Source organism: Corvus cornix, chromosome 3, assembly GCF_000738735.6.
Source record: "Corvus cornix cornix isolate S_Up_H32 chromosome 3, ASM73873v5, whole genome shotgun sequence".
Taxonomy (NCBI): Eukaryota; Metazoa; Chordata; class Aves; order Passeriformes; family Corvidae; genus Corvus; species Corvus cornix.
In genome coordinates, this window is record NC_047056.1 from 23,297,312 (window position 1) to 23,315,596 (window position 18,285).

An 18,285-nucleotide genomic window follows, 5' to 3' on the forward strand; every position below is an offset into this window, starting at 1 on the left:
AATCCCAAACACCTCCATCTCTTACACTGCTTCACCTAGGGCATACCTATGCCAACACTACTTTCAAAACAGGTCACGTTGAACAGTAAAGGACATAGTGGTGTCCCTGTGCTCTCAGTGCAGAACCACCCCAATACTTTTCTGAAGCTTGAGTAACTGATTCCCATTATCTGAGACAGAATGCATCCTTGTGGGCCCTGCTGCTGCACCTTGATAGATCCACTCTGGACAGATCCTGATGGACCTCACTTGACTGCTAGCTTCAGCTCACCATCGGGTAGCCTTGCTGAATGTTTATTTCCTTTTTGCTGTTTCATTTTACTGATTCCATGAGTTTTGTAGGAGTTTTTCTGAACAGCTCAAAGCACAGTATAAATAAATACAACACAGCTTCATTTCTTTGGTATTAAAAAAAAACTCTCTCCAATGGCACAATCTCTTTACAGAAGAAGAGGAAGCTGTGGATCTTTTGATCTTTTTATGTTTCCAATACAACTGCTTATATAAAAGATAGGGTTCAGAGGGAACTGCGTGAATTTGGTTTGCTTGGGCCATAACAAAGACCATAAGCATAATTTTGAAGGAATGAATGTGCATTTAGCCAAACACTGGCAGATTTAATCACAGTCACTTTACATACGTTGCAGAAATACACAAGCCCAAGCCACCTACTCTGGTGTCTCTAGAGAAGATCTCCCACTCAGAGCTCAAGGATTCAGAAAAGACTGTCCCTATTCTTTAGAGGAACTAGAATTAGAAATGAAAAATTCTACTGCTGAGTTACTAAGTATTGTGAAATTATGGCTTTCAGAGTAAAGTGGAAGTTTATGTGTAAAACCTCGGTCTTAAAGGAAGAGAGGAAAGATTTTATATATAGTTATATACATTATATATATTTAAAATTAGTGTGTATGTCTGAATGAAGAGTCAGGAGTGAATATTGTAAGGAGTCATCCATGATGGTATAATGCCATCCCCTCATTTGGCCATCAGCCTCACACGGAGAAGGAAAATCAAAAATATCACAAGGATATTTCTCTGCATTGTACAGATAATACCATACAGTACTTATACTCCCCAATAATCCCTTATCATGGTGTAGTCTGCCAAAATGGATTTGAAGGAATGAGCAGAATCCATTTCTACACCGGAACACAAAATAAATACTGTTTGCTCCAGGACTCCTTCAGGAAAATAATAATGAGCATTCTCACATCTCATTCAAGCACTCATCAATACCTTGTGCTGCCTGGCCATTTCATTTTGCATTTTATACGTGAAATGAAAGCACTGAGCAGAGCTACTTTTCCTGTATCAGAAATCCCAGTGATTAACCCTTAGAGCTGATGCATGCAGAGAGAAAGGGAAAAATGACTTCACTGCAAAACTCCGAGTTTCATATTGGCTTAGAGCACACACTCTAAGCACTGCACTCTCTTCAGCTGAAATGAGAAGCACATATATCTGACTTCAGAAAACAGGAAGAAATAAAACTGCCGATTTTAAGCAATAACGTAACAATGAAGCAGCCTGAAAGGGAAAAAACAAAACCAGTAAAAAGATAGTAAATCCCTTTGTTCTAGTGTGATAAAAGAATATCACCTTCCAATTTCAAATTATTTGTTTTCAACTGAGATCTTGATTCCTCAGCAAAGGAAAATTAATATTTTCAAATGATTGAGGAAGTAATGCTCTGATGTGCCAGGACTTTTTCTATTTATTAGGAATCATAAAGATTCCAGAAAATATTCTAAAATACAGATGTTTTAGAAAGCAGCAGCACTACAAGCAAAGGGATTTAACAAGCACGGGACAGTTAGTGGCAAGAAACACAGCACTCACAGAGGATGAGCAGGGGTTGGCCACTTTTGGACTGCACGGTGGAGAGTAAGTCATCTTCACGAGAACGGGCATCTCGTCATCTGACACAGAGTTGGCAGGCTTGTCTGTGACTGTGGCAGTGCTGGCAGAGGGCTGCGTGCTGGGCTCAGGTGACAGAAGCTTTACAGGGACAGACACTGGCATGACGATGGGCGCGAGGCCATCCACCTCTTTAGGCAGCGGCTGCTGTGGTGGTTTCTCTCCTTCATCCTGCACAGACAATTAAAGGCTTTCAGCCCGAGTGAGGGAGCGCTGCTTCTGGATTGATGCACTACGCAACGTGTGCACCGTGGCTGAAAAGAAGTGGCCAGGGTTACAAAACACACAACAGTGTTCCTTTCTTGGGACTCTTTATTTGCCTCAAATGAAGTCAGCAGGTTACTTGTGACTCCTACATAGGATTCAGTCTTGGTGACAAATAATCACCTGAAGCATCTTTACAAGGTAACTTGCAGGAGGGGAGACAAACACGTCTCTTTTTATCACTACAAACACAGAATTCTCCATCACCCAACTGAAAACAAAAACACAAACTGTGGAACTCTGGTAGTTCTTTGCCTTCCCTATGGTATTCCCTGTTGGGACAGAATTTCTAAAATTTCAGGATAGTGAAAGACTGACTGACAGGGCAAGTTATTTTTATGCAGAACAACTCAAACACATTTTTGGTTTGGTATTTGTTGATACCTATACAACTAAAACACTTTGGAAGAAAGCTGTCAAAGATTCAACAATTCTGCTCCTCCAGTTAAAGCCTGGGAAAGCTTCCAATAAATATTCCTTAGTCATCCAAGTAGTTCAAATGAAAATAAGGAAGACTTGGTGTTCCTGGTATTTCTAATATAATAAACAAACATGAGGAGGAAAAAAATTAAGACACTCCTGACATGACTTGGTAGGGTGTTCTGTAACGTGCAGAGAAACAGAGAAGGACAAACACTGATCTGTCTTCCACCACTGCCTCTGTCTTTAAAACAAGACTTCTGGCCTACAAACTAACAGAATTATGTGCATTTCTACTCCACGGGGTATGACATAACAAAACAGTGCTGAGAGGAACAAGTTTTGACAGCAAAGCAAAGCACGGCAAAGCAAGCAAACATCAACACAAAACGACTGTGCCAAATACTGAAGTCAAATGGACTGCTACCTGTTTGAAGTTAGGAGATGCTCTTACTCCTCCGTGTGACCTCATGTGACCATTTAGAGCAGGCAAACTCTTAAATTCCTTCAAGCATATTGAACACATTAGCTTGTTCTTCGCATCAGCTCTCTCAGGAAGTGTTTCTCTGTTCTGGCCACTATTTTTATTTTCATTTTTTAAGCATGGAACAGAAGAAAAAACATTAGTCTGGCATGTTCCCTTTGTTGCAGAGGGAGCTTTTTTAATCAAGAAAGTCAATAACATTTTACAGCTAGATGGTTATGAAGTCACAAGTAAGCATGTGGTGACTGCTGTGGAATGCATGGCCAATAACCTAGATCAGCTGCTCCCAAGATGGGGAGAAGGGAAGTTTTGAGCAGGACATGCTCATCAATACAGAAGAGCCTGAGAACCCACGGGATCGACAGACCTGCATTTCCCCACTCATGACAGCAATTAACCAGTACTTGGACACAATGCCCCTAACAACCACTCTGATGGACACCTTGGCCCTTCAGAAGTGAGATCTTAAGAACAAAATGGAAGATCTCTGCTGCCAAAGATACAAATCCAAACCACGGAGCATCCCTTTTCTTCTAAATGCAACACTGGAGCTTCCCTGATTTTGGTTTTTCTTTGGTTCCCTTTTTTTTTTTTTAAGAAAGTATTTCTTTGATTCTATTACTTTGGGGGGATGCTGGAAATCATACAAATTTAAAATCACAGAGCACACAACTAAAGATGTTTCTAGAATAACAACAATTATTACCCACCCAGACTGCATTCTTTTCCCTCTAAATACAGATCTCCTTTGCGTTTCTCATATTTAATTAAAAAGACAGAAAGAGTATTTTAAAAATACCTTTGTTCTGGGGACAGTGGCTGCAGTCTGCCATCTGACAGTTGCACCTGCTATCAAAAGAGGAGAATGGAAAAGAGGGGAAAAAGTTGAGAAAAGAATTTTTCAGGAAATATTGTGTAAATGAAGGTCCTCACAGCATTAAGACTGCATTTTGCATACAATTTTACTACTATTAAAAGCCTCTGAGTGGAGAGCCAGACAACAAATCTGCCCCTGTGCGCACAGCTAATTCAAGTTTTCTTCACTCACCTGCTGTTTGAAGCCTTTGCTTTGACCCAGAAGCACTACTTTTGGAAACGAGTTGACTAACTGCTCCTGAACAATTGAGCCCACAGTGTTGAAAAATTAGCAGGAAGGCTTTGTTGTAACTGGGTCCCTCTTTCCCAGAAACCGAGGCAGAACTTCCCAAAGCCTCTCACAAGGAAAGCAGCAGCCTCACAGCAGCAGTTCTGTGCTGCTGCCAACCTGGCCCAAAGCCAAGCCAGAGCTGTAGACAGAAGTCTGTTAATGAAGTTCCCCAAAACATCGCAGAGATGCCCACTGCTCACATCCTAACCTTCTGACTAACTAAGCTGAAACCGCTTAGTTTCCACACTTTGCTACTCTTCTGCAAACAAATCTCCCTGGGCATGGATCTAAAATACCACCTACCTGAGGCCATGTGGTGCTGGGAGAGTCTTGCTGAGAGCTTTTGTTGTTCAGATGAACTCCCAAGGGCGGCAAAAGAGTTCGATGAGGGACAGCATTCCCTATGGAATTAATCTCCTGCCGTGTGGGATCCTCGGCGGTCTCTGGTGGAGTCAGGCCAAGGTGGGAGTTCAGGGATGGCACTCTGCTCTCACTCAGGTATTGCTTCTGCTGATCTTGCTGCTGCTGCAGTAAACTCTGGGGGTACAAGTGCCTGTACTGTTCGTGGGGATCTTGGAAGCAATACTGAGGCACTGCTCCCAACTGGATAAGCTGCACAGGATGACTGGGATCCTGAGAGTACTGGTGTGGTTCATGCATAGTCTTTGGATCGGGTTCCCTGTGATACGGAGGAAGCGGCAATTGCATCTGCTGCTGCTGCTGCTGTAACTGCTGCATGACAGGTTGTGTTTGGTAATACTGAGCGAGCTGCACTGGACACTGCCGCTGCTGCCGAGCTGGCTGCTGCTGCTGCTGCTGGATCTCCTGGATCGAGAGCCGCTGGTGTCCCTGCTGGGGCTGAGCGTAGTACTGAGGCTGCTGCAAGTGCTGCATCTGTTGCGGTAGGAGCTGCTGGGACTGCATTTGCGGAACGTGCGCCTGTCCCTGCTGGAGCGCAGAATGCATCTGCATCTGTGATAAGTGCTGCTGGTAGTCGTAGTACAACTGTTGGTGCTGCATGACTTGCATTTGTTGTTTTTGCTGTGTGCTTGCAAAATTCTGGTGTGTTTGCTGTGGCACTGGTTGGTATCTTTGTACGGTGGAAGTTACAGGCTGTTGCTCAACCACCGGCTTCTGGGACAGCAGCTGCCTGAGCGCACTGTCACCGGAATTATCCACCATCGAAGACTCGGTGTGCAGAACCTGAGCCATGTTGTTGACTTGAATTCTCAGATTTTGGTTAGCAAATACTTGTGTAAAGGAGTCCAATTTGTGCAGGACCCCACTGGTAATTTTTTGCGATCGGTTTTCACTGGGTTGGGGGTAAGAATATTGGTATCCGTCATGGGACTCCCCCTGCCCGAGGGGGCTCCACATTGCGCTTTGATTATTCAAATTGTTCCTCGCTGGGACATGGTTTCCTGAGCCAGAATGTGTCCAACTGGTTTGTCTAGATGTATCCATTGACCCAAGACTTTTTGAACCTACAGGCAAAGCTATACTGTCCCTTGAATCTTGGGGAAATGGAGGGGAGAGGGGGGATGCCTGGGGAGCATCCATAACAGACGTCCCATAGCTATGATTTAGAGATGGAAGGGAGTTCATTTGGTGTTGTTCGTAGTACAAGTTCTCACTGTTGTTGGCAGTATGATTAGTTTTATACAATTGCTGGTCCCCCATTTTTGGTCACTTCTGTTCCAAGCTTACAGGCACACAAACCATTGAAATCTCTATGAACCCTGAGATAGCTGAGGGGAGGGGAGGGGAGGGGAGAAGAAGCTAGAATTACTTATAATTCAGCATGTCCATGTGCATCACAAGGACTAAAATTTCCTCCAGTCTGTCAGTAATTCCAATCTCAGACTCGATGTTGTTTCACATCTTCAAGAAATAGACCACAGCACAAATCCTACACAGATCAGTAAGTTCAGTGTGCCAAGCACCTGCAGAGTAAGAGAAAGACAAGGTAAGTGCTGGCTCTTTCCACAAACTGTTATTGTTATTGCCTCAAAGGAAACTGTAAGATCTTCTAGTTTGAAATACATAATCAGATGCAAAATTGTAGCAGCTGGGCTATTTCAGAGCAGTTAGATTACTTCATCTCATCCTATTATCTTGCCTCTCCTCTAGTGCTCCGATAAAATCATTCTGCCAAACCAATAAAAGCTTATTCTTCAAAACTGTCTTTTCCCCTAAAGTATATAAACATTCAAGCAGTTTCAGTTGGCCATATACTGTGCTCTCATGACGAGTTTTAGTCAGACATTTGACTATGAAGACTCACAAAATCACAGAATGGTTGGGGTTGAAAGGGACCTCTGTAGATTACCTGTTCAATCCCCTTCTAAAGAAGGTTCACCTGTGGATATCTCCAGAGAAGGAGACTCCACAGCCTCTCTGTGCAGCCTGTTCCAGTGCTCTGACACCCTCAAAGTAAGGATGGATGGATGGATCACATTTAGATGGAACTTCCTGTGTTTCAGTTTGTGCCTGTTGCCCCTTGCCACCACTGAAAAGAGCCTGGTTCCATCCTCTTGACACATGCCCTTAAGATATTGGTATGCATTGATAAAATCCCATTTTCTCAAGGCTAAACAGCTTCTCCATATAAGAGATGCTCCAGTCCCCTTATCACTTCCACAACCCTCCACTGAACTCTTTCCCGTAGTTCCTTGCCTTTATTGAACTAGAGAGCCTAGAATTGGACACAGCACTTCATATGAGGCCCCACTAGGGCAAAAGAGAGGGGCAGGATCACCTCTCTTGACCTGCTGGCAATGCTCTTCCTAATGCCCCCCCAGATACCTTTGGCATCCTTGGCCATAAGGGCACTGCTGGCTCATGGACAGCGTGTTGTCCACCAGGACTCCCAGGTCCTTCTCCACAGAGCTGCTTTCCAGCAGCTGAGCCCCCAGCCTGTGCTGGTCCATGGGGTTATTCTTCCACAGGTGCAGGACCCTTGCACCTGCCCTCATGGAATGTCATTAAGATCCTCTCCACCCAACTCTCCAGCCTGTCCAGGTCTTGCTGAACAGCTACACAGGCTCCTGGCAAATCAGACACTCCTCCCAGTTCTGTATCATCAACAAACTTGCTGAGAGTACATTCTGTCCCTTCATCCAGGTCACTGATAAGTAAGTTGAGCAAGGCTGGACCCAGTACTCGCCCCTAGGGAACACCACTAGCAATGGGCCTGCAATCAGACTCTGCACCACTGACCACAACTCTGGGACCATCCCTTCAGCCAGTTCTCAATCCAGCTCACTCATCTAACCCACACTACCTGAGCTTACCTACGAGGATGTTATGGGAGACGATGTCAAAAGCCTTGCTGAAGTCAAGGTAGGCAACATCCACTGCTCTCCCCTCATCTACCCACACAGCCACACATTCCATCGTAGAAGGCTATCAGATTGGTCAAACTATTATTTCTCCTTGGTGAATCCCTGTTGACTACTCCTGACAACCTTCTTTTCCTCCACATCCTTAGAGCTGACATCCAGGATGAGCTGTTTCATCACCTTTCCAGGGATGGAGGTGAGGCTGACTGACCTGGAGTATGTCTGCTAAGACCAAACCAGTCAACTGAAATCTTTTCTGCCCAGTCACCTTACGTCAGGGATGCTGAACTCCAACTTCTGTTCCTCCTTCTCACCCTTCCTTCTTTGTGCTGCATGATTTTAACAGGCAAATTTTTACTGAATGCAGCCTTTTGTAATTTTTACTACATAAACTTTAATTCAAATAACATTTTACAGATGTCTGTACTGTTTTTGAAGAACAAAAAATACATAAGCACATGATAAGACTGTTTTACTATTCCACAAGATGAAGCAATCCCTTTGTCTACAGTCACACATATGCACAGAGGTACAATATGCTTATGCACTCATAAATTCATTTTAAAATAAAAGCAGATCCTGAACTTGAACAAGAACACAGAAATATTAAAGCAAAGCCTTAACTCTGTCTCCTTCACATCTGATTTTCTAAACGCAAAGCTCTCCACCAAAGACTCCTGCACACTAACATCCTTACCTTTTCAACCTTAGAAGAATCCTCGATCCACGTGGATAAACGTGAAGTCACTGATGGAGAAAATTTTAACCATTGCCGGATGCATATTAAAGAGAGTTTGTGCTAGCAACAGCAAATAAGGGTAATACATAGCTGCAGGCAGAAAAAAAACCTTTCCCATTCTAGCATAATGTATAACAGAAACCCACAGCTCCCAATGAAGAGGGTTTGCAGTGTGTATAGTTTTTGTGTAAACCATCTGCAACCATTAGTATGTAACATCTTCACGTGACAAATAATAGCTGAGAATAATTGCAAGTTTATTTCCCCTTTCCAGAAATATACATTGCTTCACAGTTTCTCTGAACACACTCCCTTCCAGATTTTTTATAGATGAACAATTAAAGAAGATAGGAGTCAACAATGAATAGTCAGGCTGCCAACAAGATTTTTCATCCATGACCCAACTTCAAAGACTTCCTATTAAAAATTATGAAGGGAAACTAAACAAACCCTCCACAAAACATTAAAAGGGCATAAAAATAAACACTGTTTGGTGTTTCACACTGAAAGGCCATCAACGTTTAGAGGAAGAGAGGGAACGTGCATCTACTTTCATGCCTGCCAAGTTAAGGAAGCTCAGTCAAGACGCTCAGAATACATCCTCCCATTGAAACAGGGCACTTCTGGATCTATACGTATACCTTTTGTATAGGAGCTTTGCCCCATTTCACCTATTAACAGAGCTGTAATTTACACCAAGTTCCTTGAGTTTGGCCCTTCTTTTTAAAGTCTGATATGACAAGTATTAGTCAAAGGACAAGAAACAATACATACCAGTGAGGGAGAACAAACGTCTCCAGGAGACAATTAAAAGACCACAAGAATTCCAGGAGTAAGGACAGTAAGAGACTTAAGGTTGCAAACAACCTGATTTCATTACAAAAATGAATAAAGTGGCCAACCAGGCCCCTGACCCCTTCTCTTCCCACAATGCACAATGGTGGCTGATACTGTGAGCTGTACCACCAGCCACAGCTAGTGTTGTAGTCACCACAAAAAGTGCTGTCCCTTGGGCACGTGCCAAATTCCGCTTACTGCACCTTTTCACCTGGGGGTTACCTGTCACAGGTCTCAGGACACTGGATAGCAGTCAAAAGGTTTTACAGCTGTGGCACTAGCACAAACACCTTCCTTCCCCTCTCTCAGAATAAAAAAAAAAAATAAAAAATGGTTCATTGAAATTTCCTCTTCAGGAGTTCTAGCATCCTCAACTCAGCTCTGGTTTGGGAGTTGGGACATGCTGCTGTCTGTCAGGTAGATTACAGAGTTATCATCAGAGTCATACAGAAACATTTGTAAAAATCTGAAAAAAATTATAATGGGATTTTACATTAAAATACCAATCAAGTCACAAAAGGACTGGAAAGTTTAGTCACTATCAGAATCACATTTGAAAAAAATTGCATTGTTTTCAAACAATGATCTCCCCTCCCCCAAAATAAAAATAAAAGAAAGATGAAACCATTCCTTTCAAAGGCATCACTGATCTGGACGGAAAAAATGCAAATGTTTAAAAAGCATTGTTATTCTACCTTCAGGTAACAGAAAAAAACCCAGATATGCACATTGATAAAAGCATAATCAGTAATCAACCAGTCCCTTAGATACCCAATGTTTTTTTAGTACTTGAACTAAAAGCTTAAATTCAAAGGCTTGATGCTGTACACACAGCATTTGCTATCACCTTTAACAAAATGCTAACAGTAAACATTTCTTGTCAGATTAAAACCAGAGTATATCACGACATCATTAAGGTTCAGGGGCACCAAAGTTAGTCTCTGGCCAACTGAGAAGCCATTAGCAGCACACTCAATGATTTCCATTTAAGAGACAGGAAGATAAGGGTGCTTTCCCCTCTTTGTGTTTAGCACTGATGCCTAAACACCCATCACTGCCATTTATCACAACAACTCTGACTACTAAATGGTTAAACTGAACAACTAAACTGGTAGAAGTTTTAAAGCAACAATGGTTCTGCAGTTCTGTGTTCCTTCTCTTCCTAACAGTCATTTATGCTACTTAACCTATTACATTTCTGACATTACAGATACATCCCAATTATGCAATCATTACAAAAAACATGAAAACAAATGCCAACAGACAGAAACATTTCTGTAGGCTGCCTAGAAAGAGAAATACCCTACTTAAGTTTATGGATGAAATCTGGACTCAAGCTAATGGTAGTTCAATTGATTTCGACAGAGACAAGGGTTTGCTCCAACTCTTTTCTCATCATTTTGACAAGGTCCCCTGCAACTTGCACAGCCCCATTCTCCAGACTGAAAGCCAGAGGCCCACCAAGCTGGCTGAAATGCCTTTACACACTCCAGCTGTCTCCCTCTTCAAACACAAGAAACTGAAAGGCAACACAAATAGTCTCTCCTGGAAGCACGCCATAACTTAATTCTGGTAAACACGAAATGGAAGAAAATATCAGCCTTCAATAAAGGTGATTCAGTTTTTTTCCTTTGTAAACTGTATCACTGGAGAGCCAGAAGCAGCTGTGGGGTTCCCAACATGGGATGGACATGGAGCCACTGGAGTGAATCCAGAGGAGGCAACCAAGACGGTTAGAGGGATGGAGCACCTCTCCTCTGAGGAAAGGCTGAGAGAATTGGGATTGTTCAGCCTGGAGAAGAGAAGGCTTTGGGGTGCCCTAACTGTGGCCTTCCAGTACCTGAAGGGATCCTACAAGAATGATAGAGAGGGACTTTTTACAAGAGCATGCAGTGACAGGACAAGGGGGAATGGCTTCAAACTGAAAGAGTGTAGGTTTAGATTAGATACTAGGAAGAAATTATTTATTGTGAGGGTAATGAGGCACTGGAACAGATTGTCCAGAGAAATTGTGTGTGTCCCATCCCTGGAAGTGTTTAAGGCCAGGCTGGATTGCACTCTGAGCATCCTGGTCTAGTGGAAGGTGTCCCTGCTGACAGCAGGGGGTTGAAACTAGATGGCCTTTAAGATCCCTTCCAACCCAGGCTATTCTATGAACTTGGAGAAGACAACAGGCAGTGAAATACCAAGAAGATGATAGTTATATAAAATAAATACTTCTGGCTCCATCACACACCACAGAACCCGAAACCCACAGAATTTTTCAACTCGAGTAAAATAACAGATCAAATGACAGTCACACAATTGAACTGCCTGAACTCACATGAATTTCAGAACAAGACATCCACTACAAATAAGTCAATGCATAAAAGTTGGGCTGGGTGTGGGCTTCGAAACCAGGGCTGAATGTCAGCCAGAGCCAGTTTCAGAACTTAGTTAATGGAGAGGGATGACAAAAGACTGTACGAGAGCAAATGCTGAAGGAAGCAGACTCACTAAAAGGCTGTAAAGTTATTACAGCACTAATCTAACCCATCTCAGTAGGCTGCATGGCTGTGTATCAAAAGGGAATTAGATCCTACAGTTTGTCCAACTTATTTGAAGTTTTTTCAGCTGTCCCTTTTAGCTAAAAATCTACATGCTCTTAAAGACTACTTACTAGCGAGCCTGAAAAAAAGAAGACTGGATAAGGTGGCAAAAAACCCCCCACCCCTTCATGTTCAAACAGCTTTTGCAGGACAGAGTATCTGCAGCTACTTGCAAGCAACAGCACCATCAGATACTCATTTAGTGGGCACCATCCCTCCTTGTGTCCATCCCTCCCTCCGGGATGGTAAAACCTCTGCTAAAGTGAAGTTGACCACCACCCTTAGCAGCCTAAACTGTGTTTTAACACTTAAGGCCTGCACAGAAATGCGTCACTGCTGTGTGTTCTCATGTTTTAATCGTGCCTTACCACCCCTCAGTCACACAGGCTGACACAGGGCTCTCTTGTGTGGCTGTCTTTCTGCCACTGGAATATGAGCTTCACTCTTAACTTCGGCTAATATGAAATCCAAAATCAAGTTCTCCCTTCCCTTCTTTCATTTCAATTTTTCCCCCTACTTAACTTCCTTAGAAACAAACCAGGGTTTCTCTTATTCATTTTTTAGCCTTTTTTTTATGAGAATGTTTTTATTGACCTGTTTTTTTATTCAGAACTGTCAGATCTCCAGCCAAGCTTTTCCTAAACCAAGACAGCCATCATTCACATCATCTTGGCTCTCTGATTTCCTTTAGGAGAGACACAGGAACAAACAGCAGTTCCTTCCCTGACAGCCTGCATTCTGCTAACACCAGTGCTACCAGCAGCCCTGCCACATTGGCTGACCATAACCCAGCCTTTAGGCTGGGCACAGACAGGCACAGTTTTCAGCTGGCCACTACACCACTGCAACCCCAGCCAGAAGGGCAGCTTTGAAAAGCAAGGGAGTGCTACCCAAGAACAGACCCACCTGCACTGCTCACACCCAGCTCTCAGGTGCGAAGCTGGCACTGTCCCTACATCTTCAGACCAGAGTAATGCTGGAAGGCTGAGCAGCACAGAATTAGGAGAGTAAGAGTGGCATATTTCAGAGACTCCCTGTGCTCTTGTGGCCTGTTTAGGTACCAGGTTTGCCCTCATAACTTTTCATGCAGACAAGAGTTCAAGCCCCTGGTCCTTTTTGCTTGGCAAAGAAAATAAGCCTGGGAAAAAATCAGCACAGTACTCAAAGAGAATGAATAATTTCCAATGCTAGGCAAGGTGGTTGGGTGAGCCAGCAGAGAGGAAAAGGGAAAAAGAGGTGAGACGATAACTCAAAGACCTACTCTGTTTTTTTTAAAAAAAGTATCTATAGAAATCCTGAAGATATCTGATATAGCAATGAAGAGAGGCAGAGACTGAAAATAAGGGTCAGAAGATATCAGACTCATGGCTGTTTTGGTTAGAGTAAACACTGAAGTAGCAATATGGATTTCAAGGACCAAAAATTTTCTACAGCTATCTCACGGACAAATGCTTATAGGGATGAAAACCTTTTCATCCCAATCCTGGATACAGTTGCTCCTATGGTTTCTACTGCACTTCAGTTTTGGCTGTTTTGAATGGCAGAGATCTCAAACCCACTCCTGTATCTGCATTCAAATCCAGAGGCTGACATTTTTAAGCAAAGCCAACAACAAAAAACCCACTTCAGTATACAAGAAAGTATGCAAATAGATGAATTACAAAAGGGAAGAGGACTGAAAGGAAGCAAAATATTTAGTAGACTAATTTTTATAGCAAGCATAGTAAGAAAGCTATATACTCTTAAAATGGAAAAGGAAAAACAGATTAGCTGCTTTTTAATATTAATGCTGGTAATTCTTCAACAGTTGCACAAATCCTTCAAAAATTATCATTCCCTTTACAGCTAAGCTTCTGCAGTGCAGTTGGAGAGGCTGCTGAGTCTCATGTGGCTGCTCATTTAAGCTGTTCCCATTTCCACTCTTAGGAGAGACTAGAATGTCCTAATTCGGTTTAATAAAAAACACATTGGACTTGGGGGAGGGGAGAACAACGATGGCATTGGGAGAGGAGCCGAGCAATCTCTCTACTTCAGTGAAGTTTAAAAAAAGGCAGCCAAAAAAAAACCCCCAAAAAACCAAACACCAACCCCAACGAACCTAACAGGAAAAACAAGAGTTTATCATCTCAGGAAAGTCTCTAGAAAAGGGGGAGAAGAAAGGAGGAAGACAAACAATCGGCAACATTTTCCTCTCCTTTTGATCTATGTAAAAATGCATTCTGAGGCACTGGTAATTTAATGAAAACTTTTTTTTCCCAAACTAACAGAATTCTGGTTATTCAAGAAGAGAAGGCTGATTTCTAAATAAAGCCATTAACTGAATTTAGTTTAAGGCAGATACAATTTCATGAGTCCCAAAGAAACAAAGAAGGTTGCTTCAACAAATCTGATTATCTTTGCTGTCGGTGAATTGGTGTTACAGTCTCAAGGTACTCTGAAGGGTTCGGAGAACTGCAACTGAAGCAGGTATCACATTACTTCATAAAAATGGCAAACACAAAATGATGTGATCTCCTCACAATACTGATTAGGAATAAAAATAAAATACAAGCCTTGACTAAGGCCAAAAGGGCACTTGAACTGCATGTTCCATGACTAAGTGACTAAAAAGCATACCAAAGACAGCACTAACTAAAGGGACTGATCACCTGTGATAAACACAGTACTTTTATTTTCTTTAGTATTTGCTGATACTTTGCTGCATATTTGATCAAGTGAAACTTGATTTGAAATCTCTTCAGCCAACCTGGGTTTACTGACTGCTTAGGTGAAATTGTAGTCCCTTCTGCCAAGTCCTACATCAAGGGCAATACTCTCAAACGCTTCCTGGAAAATAAACACGTCCTATCATCAAAATTGTCTTCAGCTTCATATTTTAGTTTACTTCTATTACTGAACTGAGCGACTTGTTATTCCCCAGCAAGATCCTGGTTCTGCAGACATGAAAAGAACTCAGGACAGAGAGGTTAAACCTCATTCAGTTACTGTATGTGGCTACATTACAACCTTTGGTCACTGCTGTTGATTTGGGGGAGAAGGGGAAATTTTCAAACATTAATCCAGCAGCTATCGCTGTGACCACAGCCATGATAAGCCTACAAGTTTAGTTTAAGGTGAGCACTGCTGTAATGCACTTGAGCAGTTTCTTCCTGACCTCTGCAGTGTTTACACTCTGAAGAGTGCAATGTGATTGCCTTTTTCTGTAACTGGAAATGCTCCGAAACAGCCAAAGAACATATGCTAGGATTTGCAAAAACAGGTAAGGAGGAAACATCCTGAGACAGATAAACAATCAAAACAACCAAGCACAAGTAGTAGCATGTGGTAAATAGCATTTGGCTAAGCTTTCAGTGGGGAGGGAACACCTATTTTGAGCCTGGTGTCTCCCCCAAAGGAGAGTTTTGAGAAATGCAGCTGCAGGACCCTCTGAAAAGTCCATCCCTCTAAAACACACCATGTTGGTACCTAGCAATGGAGCCAAGTCAAATCCAATGGCTTAAAAACCATGACCACCATGGTTGCTGCTTCTTTTTTTCTTAAGTTGATGTCCTGCTTGTATGAGACAACATAGCCAAAGTAGTCCTTCAAGATATGTGTGTACATCTCCTGTGTCAGACATATTGTGAAACACAAAATAATATTTTACTAGATACACAGCCGACACACAGCTAAACAGATTTGAGAAGTCCATCAATAAACTCACAGGGACTCAGAAGCCCAAATTTTGAAAAACAGTCAAAAAGCACTGAACCTTATTAAACAAGACAGCCTTTGAAAAACTGGACATATGATGCTCTGACATTACCTGATTTTTGAGGATTTGTGAGATTCTTGTATCTTTTTGTGCTGTCTTTGCCATAACATTTCATGCTGCTTTCATTCTGTGATCTCAAAGTGACGTATCTAAACAAAGCAAAAGAATGGAAATTAGTTTTTCCCCACATGTGACTATCTTCCAGCTGGCATAAGCAGATTTGTGACAATGAGCTCCCTATTGCAACACAACAAAATACTGACTTCAATACAATGTCTCCAGGTTACTCTATCCTTTAAGTCACTATGGCAGAAGGCAACTATCAGCACTCCTTTAAACTCCTTTAAAGAACACCCAAGAACCCCTTTCCCTTACTGATTGTGAGAGACTGCATTGTTGTCAAATCTCTGGGATTGATAACATCCACAGACCTTCAAATTACAGACTGAAATACAAGTAAGTGAATCTTTCCTTCTTACTCAGCTTGGCACCTACTGCAAAATGAGGAATGGGTTATGTTGATGCAGTAAATAAAACATCTTGCCTCTACTGCAGAGACCATGGAGATTTCACAGCACCTCATGCTGCTTTGACAGAACCCAGAGGCAGGGTAAACGCTCTCCCTGAGAGGAGATTTGCTGGCCCAGAGCTTGCAACCTACATGACAAGTATCACACAAACAAGAGCAGGTACAGCAACCAGGAAGGGAGGGATTAATGAAAGTCAAAGATGTGGGAGATAAATCAGGCTGTCACCCAGTGCAGAAGAGGTATCTAGACAAGGCATCTTAAATTATCTAAATGAAAACAACACATTTGTTTTTGTCAATGCTGCTGCCTAGATGGGAAGGCCCTCAGCACCTGACGGTGTTAAGAAGGCTGGTTGAAATCACTGTGAGGCCACTCTACGTGATCTTTGAGAAGTCAAGAGGATTGGGGGACATCCCAAAAGACTGGAAGGCAGCTAATGCCACCCCATCTACAAGAAGAGCTTAAAGAGGGATCTGAGAAATTATAGGCCCATCAGCCATACTTCAGTCACTGGGGAAAGTTATAAAACAAATCCTGCAGGGGGTTATCACAAATCAAATGAAGCATGTGACTGGGAAAAGCCAGCATGGATTCACCAAGGGCAAAGTGACACAAGTGGGGGTCCCCCAACACTGAGCTGTTTAATACCTTCATAAGTGATCTGAAAGACAGAATCAAGTGTACCCTGATAAAGTTTGCCGACGATACCAAACTAAGCGGGGCAGCGGACACTTCAGAAGGATGAGCCACCCTGCAGGAAGACCTGGATAAGCTGGAAGAGTGGGCTGACAAGAACCTTACGGCGTACAGCAAAAACATGCAAGGTCTTCCATACTGGACCAGATGGTCCTTGAGGTGCCTTCCCATCTGGTATTTTATGATTCTGTGAAATAGGCCTGGAAACTTGGGGTGCAATTCACAGCTCACTGGTATCAGTGGAAAACTCTTCATCTGCATTGAGCCCTGCTGGGTTTTGTAAAGTCATTCCAGGCTTAAGAGGAAAATGTAGAAATGATCACAGATAACCTCAGTGATCTCAACCAACATTTACTTCCTCTCACCATCACGCTACATTCACTCATTAAAATTATTCTTTTAAAATCTCTGATAATGGGTCCCAAGCACTGTGACAGGAAAAAGCCACCCCCCAAGTCCAGCAGATCCTTGCACAGAACAAGTGTCCTCCCTTAGTTATCCAGTAGGGTGAGGGAGAGAAACGCAAGCAACTCCCTTGTCCTGCCCGACACCAGCCTCTTCTTCCCCGTTCATCTTCCCCCAAGCCCACAGAAAACAGCACAGCACAATCCAGACATCAACCCATCAAAGTGTGCACCATGAGAGACAGCAGAGCCCCTTAAAAAGTCTGACCTGCTTACAATGTCTCTCTTTAACAGAACACCTCGGCTGATGGTCAATGTTGGTAGCATCGCATGGATTTTCTTGGATCTGCATGAGTTTTTGATTACAACATTATCATGTTGAGCCCCAGTAACTAAAACCTGTGTGCACCCGTGTCTTGCAACAAACGTGAGCCTATATGCTACATGCCCCCAAACACAAACCATTCATCACCTGCTCGCATCCTGTCTGCTCACAACTTTTCTAAGCAAATCCATGAACCTGCCTCTTTGTTGAAATAAGGTTTTAATAAACTCCCATGTACTTAATGCTTTATCTGACTTGGTTTTCACACTGCTATTTAAACACCTCTAGATTTGTAACAGGCATGTTGAACCTTAGAGTTGACTAAAAATTGAGTACCATTTGTTTGTAAGAAAAAATACTTAGACACACAGAGAAAACCTGAGATGAACATCAGTGGAGCCAAGAGGGAAAATGTTGGCATTTCTTGCCTCAGTTTAACACAGCTATTTAGAACCTGCCAATATGTTTAAATTTAATTAAAAAAAATAACTGCTATATCATGAGCCATGACCAAAGTCACAATATATAGTTTTGCTTTCTTTTTCATTTATCCATCTGCTCTGAACAAATGATGCTACTATTAAGCGTAAAAATGCCGAAATATTCTACAGACAAACCATTCCTGGTAGTTTCCTACAGAGGCCAGGCTGATGGACACTAGGAACAACAACAACTGAAATATCCAGGAAAGCCCTTTCCTGTTTTTCATATTTGTTCTGGCTCCTTTTCCCACTATACCACTTTCATCATTAGAGCTACAATACCACCCCTATGCAGGGTTACAGAACTTACCAGACATGTGCAAAGGTCTCATACATAATAACACAGTTAAAAAG

The 18,285-nt window shown here is 42.6% G+C and overlaps 1 protein-coding gene across 8 annotated transcripts in view; it reads right to left on the reverse strand.

The window, feature by feature from the left end:
• Positions 1 to 18,285, reverse strand: part of TRERF1 (transcriptional regulating factor 1) — a 100,981-nt gene that overhangs the window by 16,759 nt on the left and 65,937 nt on the right. For 5 of the 8 annotated variants that reach the window (XM_039570001.1, XM_039569999.1, XM_039570000.1 and 2 more), the window contains 5 exons: positions 15,546 to 15,643; positions 4,539 to 6,178; positions 3,888 to 3,937; positions 3,032 to 3,182; positions 1,843 to 2,091 (listed from right to left, as the gene is read on the reverse strand). In XM_039570001.1, coding sequence (XP_039425935.1) covers positions 1,843 to 2,091; positions 3,032 to 3,182; positions 3,888 to 3,937; positions 4,539 to 5,915 — 1,827 coding nt within the window. In that variant the 5' untranslated portion in view covers positions 5,916 to 6,178; positions 15,546 to 15,643. The remainder of the gene's footprint in view (positions 1 to 1,842; positions 2,092 to 3,031; positions 3,183 to 3,887; positions 3,938 to 4,538; positions 6,179 to 15,545; positions 15,644 to 18,285) is intronic. The other 3 variants (XM_039570002.1, XM_039570004.1, XM_039570003.1) reach the window with 3 other exon arrangements.